This window comes from Panicum hallii, chromosome 4 (assembly GCF_002211085.1).
Source record: "Panicum hallii strain FIL2 chromosome 4, PHallii_v3.1, whole genome shotgun sequence".
In the NCBI taxonomy this organism is placed as follows: domain Eukaryota; kingdom Viridiplantae; phylum Streptophyta; class Magnoliopsida; order Poales; family Poaceae; genus Panicum; species Panicum hallii.
In genome coordinates this window covers 46,007,708-46,019,175 of record NC_038045.1, presented here as the reverse complement: position 1 = coordinate 46,019,175, position 11,468 = coordinate 46,007,708, and the positions used below count along the sequence as shown (strand labels likewise).

Genomic DNA, 11,468 nt, shown 5'->3' with positions numbered 1-11,468 from the left:
TTGCAAAGATCACTTGCAGAAGACTCCTAGCATCACTATGCAGTTTCTGATTCAGCAAGGTTCTGCAATTTCAAGTTTACTTTTAAATTTCGCGAGAAGAACTGCATTTCGTCGGAAGTTCCGATCCATCGGAACTTTCTACATAGTGTCGGAAGTTCCTGTAGATTTAATTGTTGCAAAGAATTTTTCAGTTTTTTTAGATACGCCTATTCAATCCCCCTCCCCCCTCTAGACATCACCAAAATTCTTTCATACACCCACCCATGAAAAAGAAATCAAGAACATACATAGAGCTTGCTAATTATGATGGATTAGCACACAGATAAAAAAAATGCTGGTGGGCGGTTGACCTTGGGAGGGGCCATGGCCCCCTGGCTCCGTCGCTGTCCTTTAGAGAAAGAATGTAACCGGATGGCTTGATGACCACAAAGATGGGGTAGTGTGGTGTGATGTTAGGAGCGTAGATGTCGGAGGAATGCTAGTTTAGGCAATAGCTGAGGAAGATGTAGTTAGGCTCTAGCTGAGGAAGAGATAGGGCAAACAAGCGGCTAAAAATTGAAGACGAATATGAACTGTGGAATATTAATCTTGTGTAAAAAAATCGAATATGAAAGTTCCTCCGCACTCAGTAATTAAACTGTTTTAAAAACAAAAGGTAAAAATTTGTATTTTATTTGAGGATCTTCTTCTTCCTCTTCCTCTAACTCGCCCCTCTCTTTCTCTCCCTCTTTTATTTTCTCTTATTCTCCTCCTTTCTTCTTTATACGGCGCTCCAAACAGGAAGGGGCACGAGCCCCCTTGTCACCTAAATGGATTCACCCAACCAATTTGTTATCCTGTCACCACCACTAAAACACTAACAGTCTACTAGGGCTTGTTAAGAAGTTCATAAGATCAGGACTAACAGCATATTTGAATATTCCAAGGTGCAGCGGTAAAATTCAGCGGCACAAATAGAACACTGCTGTCGTAAGTTTTTCACCAAGAAAATAGGCTATAGGAAGCTGTGACATCATCGCAGTCACAGTTCGGTATAGTACTAGGGATGGCAATGGATACCGGAAATTCGAAATCCGATTAGTTTTTACTCCATTAGGGTATGAGTTTGGGTCAACTTCTAGACTCGTTGGTTCGCTAATGGGCAAGAAGTTCTGCCCGTTGGGTTTATGGGCATGGGTTTGTTCCTACAGTATCCAAACCCGTAAATCCGTAGATTTTTTAAACCCGATGCAACATAGTGCATACTATCATTTTTTTAACTTGTAACAAATTTTATGTTAATATCATCATTTTATAATTGTAAAAAACTTGATTTTAATACCACTATTTTATTGTGAACTTGTAATAAACTTGTTAATACCATTGCCACTTGAAGTATTAAACTTGTTACATGTAATTTTATTCTCTCTAGTATCTTTATACAATAAATTATGAACTTATTGCTCATTCTACATTTATGCAAACTATGACTTGTTGCTTAGATAAATGTATTGTCTCTCTTATTTGTTTAAATTGAATCATAGTTGATAATAAGAAGAATATGCGTTTCAAGTATCTATCATGGCAAAGGTGCAACCAATGCGTAGAGGAATGTTCTCGGTCATGGACGACCGGTGGGCGATCTGTGGATGCCCGTTAACCTAACGGATTTGGGTTTGGGCAAAATTTTATACCCATCATGGGTATGAATTTTTTATGAACTTTTTAGTAGGTCTAAATAATTTTCGCAGGCACGGATTTGGGATGGTAAAACCGAACGGGTTGGTTCCCGTTGCCATCCTACAGCTTTGTAGGGCCAAACAGCCAAATAAACGAAGCTGCTGTGCATAGCTCTGATGTTTTATGGTTGTTTTATCCTACGTAATTGTACACAACTTTATCTTATAATTTGAAATTAAGTGACTAGTACGATATATGCCATCTAACATGTAGATGCCATCGAGATGTGAAGGATGGCGGTAAGTCAGACAAGATTTGCAATAGCCCAAGATAAGGCAACACATGAACATCCTAGAAATGCTACATGGAGCTTTCTATTACTATATCCTAGATAAGGTAACACACGAGTAATGGAGTAACATAATGCTACATTCGTACTAGTTTTCTATTACCGTTCATTGTCTGAACATTGAGCTTTCTTGATATATATACATAATTTTTTTTACAAATGTAGGGCAAAACAAATAGTTGTACACAAGAAAGGTAGTAAGATTACATGAATGTTTATTTTAACATAATGTTGAGAAAGCATAGGATGAAGGGGCAAATTCGTTAGGATTCGGAAAAATCCCTGTGGAAGGATCTGTTTGGAAGGATTTATGTCAGCTTCAACATTACCTAATTTACTCAAAGCGAGATATATATATATATATATATATATATATATATATTGTAACGTGAGGTTTTTTGGCTTCATCGATTTTAGCTTCACTAGTAAATTCGTTTTGGTAGAAGACCTTCTGAACAGATCTTTAGGAATTTTTTTTGCAAAGGAGAAACTACCATGCTTTTGTTTTTTGTAAACTGTGACATTTTTTTTAAAAAAAACGTACTAACTTTTTGAAGTTCTTGTATTTTTTTCTCCTCGTTAAAAGAGGACCAGACAATTGACGAGAGCATCACACCGTGGGATGGTGGACTGCTATTCTTTTGCCTTTGTCTATTCATGCATAATTTAAGGATCTTGGATCGAAGTGGAAGAATTATATGGGCACCCGCAACAGTCCTAGCTAATTGCTAGCTAGGAGATTTCCACGTCAGCTAAAGAGTACACTCTAAAAGCCAGCGTTTCAAGGACTATCTATAAGGCTAGCTATTTGTGTTTTTAATGCTTGCATGCGCACAGGAAAAACCATGATATACTACACAGCATGTCTGTGCCTCTTTGTGTGGCGGCTATACAAGAGGAAACAATAAACATATCATCTCAATTTAACCAAATAAAAAAAGGATGAAAAATAGCTTATGACATTATCAAAGGACACAGTGACAATGACAATAACAATGACTAATTGATAATATAAGAAGTCTACAACCACAATAGCATGGTTGAACACTGAAATAAAGAAGTCCATATGTCACTACATAATGAACTACTATACATGATCCAGGCCATCCATGTTTAATTCCGGCCACAAAAACAAATAGGAAAGCTGACTGCATCCGTTGAGGAAGAACCACCAAAAGCCCAAACTCATCTCACAAACAGCAACTTTCTTCATAACCTGTTAGAACTAGAAGGCAATGCTTCAGGAAGACACCTAGAAGAATACTAGAGAAAAAGGTCTGATAGCAGTTAACAAAATAATGAAAATACCTCAGTTAGTATTGCCAACCAACTTATCCCTTATGATCTTTAGGCCAATTGCATGCTCAGCTCTCATCTCCTCCGTCATCTCCCTAGTGTCCATGCTCATGAGTTTTTGATATGATTCCAGCAAAGCAGCCTCCCTTCCGAGCCTTGCTGCTTCAACCTTCTCACTAGAAATACGTTTCTGAGTCTCTAAGGAGTCTTCATGTCTTTGTTTACCTGCAGCCTGAATATCCAAGTATTTCTTCAAATCTTCATTTAAACTAGCATCATCATCTTTGGCTTTACCTTTACCATTACGCTGTTTCTTAGCTTCTTTTGTCCCTGCCGGACTTTCCTTTTCTGAGATAGATGTCCCTTATCGTATCTCCATCATCCAAACTCCTTTTATTTGACTTATCGAGGTCATCTAGGATAGCAAGCCACTTAGGTTCATCACGAAGAACCTTCCAGCAGTGCATAATTATGAAGGGACCTTCTTTGTAGTCATCCAAATAAAACTGTAGAGCCTTATCTCTTAACTGGTCATCTGATTGACCACTGGTATAAACTGAGGTAGCTTTCTTCCAAGATCCAAAAAAACTCCCACCCATCTCTTAATTTTTTGCCAACGATCTTTGAGATGTTTTACCTCTCTTCTCCGATTTGTAGTAGTACTGTTGTATAGTGCTTGTACATCAACCCAATAGCTCTCATTTTCCTTGCAATCCCCATTGATCGGATCATTCGAATGAAATAACCATGCACTCACCTACATCAATGCAGATCGGAATGTCTTTCTCTCTCGACTCCAGGGTCCAGCCAGGCTGGCAGGAGTGGGTCCTGTCCGGCAACTCCTCTCACGAAACCGACCACTCCCGTTTCCGTGAAGCGTTGACGTACTAGTTTGACCGTCCACGTCACAACTACCCCAGCAATAGCAGTCACTGATCGTGGGCCCAAATCCATTACTAATCGTTGATAAACGTGACCTCACTTTATTAAGCCCCAAGCTCCCACTCCCAACAACTTCATCCGAAACCGGAGACTGGTGCCGCAAACACACTTGCTAACCAAATCTAACCCCACCGACATCGCCATACCCACAGTTAAAAAATATCCCGGATACCCGGTCCAGCTCTCACTGACCAACTGGGCCTACTGGATCCCCGGGGCCCATCGGCCTCTTTCCACTTCGCCACCAGCTCAGATCCGCCACGCGCTTCCGCCCACTCCACTCCCCAATCCCGCTCCCAGTCGGCCGCTCCACCACCGATGGCCGGCGGCCGCGCGTTCCGGCCATCCGCGCCGCGCCGCGCGGCGTTCGCGGCACTGCTCACGCTCCTCCTCCTCGCGGCCCTCTCCTTCCTCCTCTCCTCCGCGCCCGCCTCCTCGGCCCGCTCCTCAGCCCCGCCGTCCGCGCGCCTCGCCGCCGTCCGCCGCCACGCGGCCGACCACGCGGCGGTCCTAGCCGCGTACGCCGCGCACGCGCGGAAGCTCAAGGAGGCATCCGCGGCGCAGTCGCTGTCGTTCTCGTCCCTCTCCTCCGACCTCTCCGCGCTCTCCGCCCGCCTCGCCTCACACCTCTCCGCCTCCCTCCCCGAGGACGCGCTCAGGCCCCTCGAGAAGGAGGCCCGCGAGCGCATCAAGTTCGCGCGCGCCCTCGCCGCCGACGCCAAGGAGGGATTCGACACCCAGTCCAAGATCCAGAAGCTCTCCGACACCGTCTTCGCCGTCGGCGAGCAGCTCGCGCGCGCGCGCCGCGGGGGCCGTATGTCCTCCCGCATTGCCGCGGGCTCCACCCCCAAGTCGCTCCACTGCCTCGCCATGCGCCTCCTCGAGGCCCGCCTCGCCAACCCGTCCGCTTTCGCCGACGACCCCGAGCCGTCCTCCGAGTTCGACGACCCCGCGCTGTACCACTACGCCGTCTTCTCCGACAATGTTCTCGCCGTCTCCGTCGTGGTGGCCTCTGCCGCGCGCGCCGCGGCCGACCCCTCGCGCCACGTCTTTCACGTGGTCACCGCGCCCATGTACCTGCCTGCATTCCGTGTCTGGTTTTCGCGCCGCCCGCCACCGCTCGGCGTGCACGTCCAGCTCCTTGCCTACTCCGACTTCCCGTTCCTCAACACCACCAACTCGCCGGTGATAAGGCAGATCGAGGGCGGCAACAGGGATGTTGCTTTGCTGGATTACCTGAGGTTCTACCTCCCAGATATGTTCCCTGCACTGCGGAGGGTAGTGCTTTTGGAGGACGATGTGGTGGTGCAGAAGGATTTGGCAGCGCTTTGGCAGGTTGACTTGGATGGGAAGGTGAATGGTGCCGTGGAGATGTGCTTTGGGGGGTTCAGGAGGTATAGAAAGTATCTCAACTTCACCCAGCCCATTGTGCGGGATCGGTTCAATCCCGGTGCCTGTGCATGGGCATACGGGTTAAATGTGTTTGATCTTGCGGCATGGCGGCGGGATGGCTGCACAGAACTGTTCCATCAGTACATGGAAATGGTGAGCTGCTCTGATCTCTGTTATAACTTATGAGTAGCATTGTGGTACATTGGGATTGATAAGTGGCTGCATCTGTAGGCTGTAGCCTGGGTCATGCGTGCTTCAACTTAACTTTTCCCACTAGCTTGATGTGGATTCTGTTTAAGTTTGTGTTCCTAAATGTCAACAGTCATGTTTCAGATTTAAATGTATGATATTTTTCAGCCTGTAACATGGTGTTGGGTGAACTATTTTGTATATGAGAAATTAGTGTTCCTTGCTAATCATTCCAGTTACTCATGTTATTCATGGCTGCATATTGATGGTTGGATATCAAGCACTTATGTAGGATAAGAATTATAAACATTTATCAACTTAATTGGCCCAAACAATTGTACGGTGCTTTCTTATGCACTCAACTACTCAGCTCAATGTGCTAACGTTTAACAAACCTACAATTACCTTAAAGCATATCTTAACTAGGCTTGCTTTGATGACTAAAGTGTTTTCTCTTCTTTTAAGTTTAAATAGGTTCCAGTGATTGTTCTCAAATTTATTTTATATCAATTCTTATTGAGGGCTGTTATTATAGTGTAATGATGTTTTACTATCCTCTTAGTTCAATTTGGTTGCAGATGACATCTAACTATTGGGGTTCGAATGTGACTAGGGTCACCAAATTGAGCATGTGGTGTTTTCCATTACTTTTTAACAGGAATGATACACTTTTTCCTTGTTTATGAGAACATGTAAACCATGCCTTGTCAGTCATTTAGTTTTCCTTTTCTTTTCTGGGTACAGCTAAACCATGGTATATAAATTTTTCACATTCTCTATTTCTTGCTGAGAATATGTTAAACCCCTACCATGCCATGTCAGTTTTTAGTGTATAGTGGGTTGGTGCACCTCATGGTCTTGACCATTTTCCTGGAAGAGTTCCCAAGTAAGAATAGGGTTGATGCACCCTACTGATGCTTTGCTCTGAAACCTAAGCTTTTGTACTTCATATTCTAACTAACAATATGTTCTGCATTGGCCTCTGCTGTGTGATACCTGTATGTAGTTATGCAAATGATGCCCATAGTTGCCCCTTCTTATCAGACTAAAACACTTCTATTTTTGCACTACATGACCGATACTTGTATATTCTTGTGGCAGAATGAGGATGGCGAGCTGTGGGATCCTACATCTGTTCTAACAGCCGGATTGATGTCATTCTATGGCAATACCAAGCCATTGGATAAGTCATGGCATGTAATGGGTCTTGGCTATAATCCACGCATCAGCCCTGAGGCAATCCGAAGTGCTGCAGTGATACACTTCGATGGGAACATGAAGCCCTGGCTCGATGTCGCTTTGAACCAATACAAGGCCCTGTGGACAAAGTATGTCGACACTGAGATGGAATTCCTAACCCTATGCAACTTTGGTCTATGAAGGGATTCAATAGATTCTCTATTTCTCTGAGAATAAGGATGCCACTGACACACATTATTTTTTGGGAGGCAAAAGAGCTTTGACAACACAGACAAGTGGTACCTATATTATCTCTAGCAAAGTTGCTCCGGTAGGGAAGTTCCTATGATCCTATCTTTGTGCTGGGCGACAATGTTCTTGTAGATTCCGTAGCTTATTTGTGATAGTATATGTCTTTCCAGCTAAAATGTACTGGATTATTGTGGCATAGAGAGTGAGTAATCCATTGGGAGGAAATTGTAGATGGATATTCCTGTATTATCAAATAACGAGCATATCTGCAATTGTATTTATAAGAAAAACAAAAGGTTACTTGGTTCAGGTAGGCATTTTATTTTCCTTTTCCTCCTTTTTTGTATGCACTAACCACTTAGTATGTTCTTTACTACTCCCCCGACTCCGCCAAGATTTTTTAATTGTAGTCCAGAACACATGGTATTTTAAACAGTTCATCTACACACGACAGTGAATGGATGTCTAAAATTGATGTGATTTTAAACAGTTCATCTACGCATGACAAGTGAACGCTTGCCTATTCATTATCTATGCTTTCCTGAACGAAACTTTTCTTTTTTAAGATCCAGAAGGTTTGATTATTTGTCATTAATAGCTTTTTTAGTAAATTGCACCCACCTATAATAAATTGTATGTGTCACTAATAGCTTCTTTAGTAAATTGCACCCACCTATAATAAATTGTATGGTTGTATCACTTTGATCAAAAAAATAGCAAAACTTGCAAAAGGATACATGAACTTGTTAAATATGCACATATACAGTCATGTATTCTATGTAGTTGTATTTTAACACCATGGCAAGTGATGTGGACGGTTTTATGCACTTGTTAAATGTGTATATATATGATCACATGTATTCTATATATGGAGTTATATTTTGACACCACGGCAAGTGACGTAGATAGTTTTATGCACGTAACCCCATATCTTTGTTCTCTCTTCTCATCAAAGCTTTAACTATGTGTGCAATGTTCCTATTAAAAGAAAATGCTCCCCGTACAAGGTTGTCCTGAGCTTTCTTTTTTTTTTGGGGGGGGGGGTTGGACGGAAATTGGAGGCCCCAGTTAAATACAAATTAAACTATTTATATGTTAGTTGCAATGATAATTAGTTTATTATAAAATACTAGTGCACACCTGCTTGTTCAGAATTGGCCATGAGATTCTCCCATTGATGGCGTAGAGGAATAGAGGAAATGTCAGGGGCAGGAGGTGGACCGGCAGAGCAAACAGGCATTGAGGCTTGAGCGGTGAGTGCGCCGCTGGTTGCGGATAGTGGGGAGACAACCTATAAGTGAGAAATATAACCCTATAATAATAAAGATTGCTTAATTTCTTTTCACGCTCCACATAATTTCTTTTCACACTCCACAACCATTTAATCATTCTTGCTACCATGCACGTTCTCTCCAACCCTCTCACTATTCATTCTAGGCAACTTGAACCCTAACTTCATAGCCATCTATTCCACCGGTACTGCACCCTTTCCTACCATGTTACCTTCCTCTCCACTTCCAACTCCCCTCACCGTTGGCACTTTCAAGTATCCTTACACTACCATCCTTAGTTACTGATCTTGCCCTCAAAGTTAGCATTCCCTCAGCAGAATCCATTATTTGTTGTTTTATACATCTCTCATGTCACAAACCTAGATCCTAGGGTATTGGTAAATAAAGATAACGGTGGTTAGAAGTATAAAAATGAAGGAGAGGCAAAAGGATTAAAAGTGGACGAGACTACCTGGACCGACTTGTAAAATAGACCCGACCCAAAAGGCCCACTAGTGCCAAAACCCTAACCCTAGTAACGGAAAGCATCTTCTTATTTATTCCACAATCATCTTCCTCTTCTTGCCCCCTTCTTCCATTCGGCGTTGCCATTCCTCTTCTTTTCCACTTCTAGTTCTAGAGCCCGAAGAGGAGTGGCTAGGCTTGCAGAAGGGCAAAGATGGCATGGGACGAGAAGGATCGAGTGGATCTAGTTGACAACACACCTAGGTGTGTCAAATCAAAGCCGCAACTTGGTGTGCAAGACCGTCTCCATCGATTACATGGTAATCTTTATTACATCTTTTGGGCCTAACATCGAGGTATGTCTTACTTATCGAGATCAAGTGACCAAGGTATGTCCTTCATGGTTTCTCTCTTTCTTGGTATTCTTCCTCCATATCGGTGAGCTCAACCACCGTAACCTTATGCCTTCCACACATCAAATCTACCGCTTGTTGTGACACTCTTGCTTGACCTTTCTCGAGTTGGTTGTTCGCTGCCACCTGTGACTAGCATCATCATCGTTCCACCATCTTTTTGCTACTACTGCTTGACCGACCTACAACTGACCTCCACATATGGTCCTAGAAAATTGATAGATTCTTGTAAACACTATCTCATTGGAGAAAACACCTTCACTAGTCCTCCTAATAAGAAGTTTTCCTTCATCAGTATTTCGAATAAGATCTAGTTGAAAGAATATTGGCAAACCTCTGTTGCAGTGGGTCGAAGTATAAAAGGGAAGGGTATAAATGATAAGAAAAGAGGACAAAATTACTTGGGCTAATTTGTAGAATGGGCACAACCCATAAAACTCATAAATGTCAAACCCTAACCCTAGTGATAGAAATCATTTTGTCATCTTTCTCTTGCCTCTTCTTCCATTCCGCACTGCCGCCACTTATCTTGTTTTCAAATTTCTTATTCCAGAGCTACGAGAGGAGGGTTAGACTTCAAAGATGGCATGAGACATAAGGATGGAGTGGATCTAGTTGGTGACACACCTAGGACCTAGCCGTGAGAAATCAAAGCTTCAACAGCTTAGAACCACCCCACCTTGGTGTTCAAGACCGTCTAGACCGTCAATTATATGATAATTTTTATTATCCCTATGGGCCTAGCATCAAAGTATGCCCTTTATTGTCTGTGATACAATGATCAAGGTATGCCTTTTATTTCATAGCTTATTTCTATCTTGTTCTTCTTGCTCCGTATCAGTGAGTTCAACCATCATGGATTTTTATCCCATCCAACTCCTTTTTATCTCGAACACTATTCACCTACCAGATCTCGCCATCACCTATCGTGGTGTTAACTAGTTTCATCGCTGTCCGACTTGAAAAGTACCAAAAGATTTTACAACCAATACCCCTACCTTAGAATTCATGTGTCCATTAAAGCGCTAGTAGTTGTAGAAACATGTAAGACTTTCATACAATTAGTATCATCTAATCTTTATTGAATGAGTGTTCTTCGTCACCGGTTGCTAGTGTCATGCTTGTCCCAACGTGTGTTACCATCATATTACCGGTCTATACAATGGAGCACGTAATCTTATAAAATTTGATGAAATTCTTCTAGCCATCATGTGAGAAAAAAAACCCCTTCACTATTAAGAAGTGTTCCTTCACAAGTTTTAAGACCTAGCCGAAAGAACATGAATTCGGACCTGGATCAGTTTGGGGAAAGAATGAGTAATAGAATGACACTTACAAACTCGATTGGGAATTGGATTCCCCCAACTTGGCAACTTTAACAGTCTTATCTATTCTATTGGTTTCATCCCGACCGTTCAATCCCGATCAGGGAAATACAACAAAATTTTTCTTCTTTTATATATCCCGTCGCCTCCAGCTCATCGTTGCAAGTTCTAATCCGCTCTTCCGATGACAAACAATGTCCCTCCAGGTAAGCCGCTGCAATCCCCTCCTCCTCGCCGCACGTTCCGTTTCAATCCACCTCAAAATTTTCTATCTGATCTGTTAGATCATAGAAATAAAATTTAATTTTTATTTAGATCTTACGATTCATTCTCCCCCAAATTTTCTCTCGAATCTAGTAGAATCGTAGAATTGTTTCCCTCAAATCTCTTGTTTAGGAGTACAATTGATTCCCGCCAATTTTTTTCTCAAATATGATAGAATTGTAGTTTGTTTCTCCTGAAATTTTTGTTTTAGCTGTATGATAAATTATCCAGTGCGCCCTATTCTTGGAGGTAATCTATCAATTTTGATGGATCGGATTATGCTGTTGTGGTAATATTTCTCGTTTCTTCCCCAAAGCTGCACCGAGCAACAGCCATGGTGAACAAGCCCAACGGCGTTGCCTAGACCGCTGCGGCCTCTGCCGGCGCGGCGCCAGCACCATCCAAGGTGAATCCGTCCACCCAATGATGGATTTAGACTTTAAAAATTAGGTGTACATGGTCTCTAAAAATA

The 11,468-nt window shown here is 42.7% G+C and overlaps 1 protein-coding gene across 1 annotated transcript; it reads left to right on the top strand.

Annotated features, from left to right (window-relative positions):
- The first annotated feature begins 4,497 nt into the window (after nt 1-4,497).
- Nucleotides 4,498-7,567, top strand: LOC112888433 (probable galacturonosyltransferase 9). The gene is made up of 2 exons (XM_025954644.1): nt 4,498-5,791; nt 6,929-7,567. The coding sequence occupies exons 1-2, from the start codon at nt 4,565-4,567 to the stop codon at nt 7,205-7,207; spliced, it is 1,506 nt and encodes a 501-aa protein (XP_025810429.1). The 5' UTR covers nt 4,498-4,564; the 3' UTR covers nt 7,208-7,567.
- Nucleotides 7,568-11,468: the final 3,901 nt, after the last annotated feature.

What these genes read in the sequence shown, in the direction of transcription:
- LOC112888433 (XM_025954644.1), top strand. Translation starts at nt 4,565, where the DNA reads ATGGCCGGCGGCCGCGCGTTCCGGCCATCCGCGCCGCGCCGCGCGGCG. An exon ending in TCCATCAGTACATGGAAATG is followed by an intron (nt 5,792 to 6,928) that starts GTGAGCTGCTCT and finishes TTCTTGTGGCAG; the next exon opens with AATGAGGATGGCGAGCTGTG.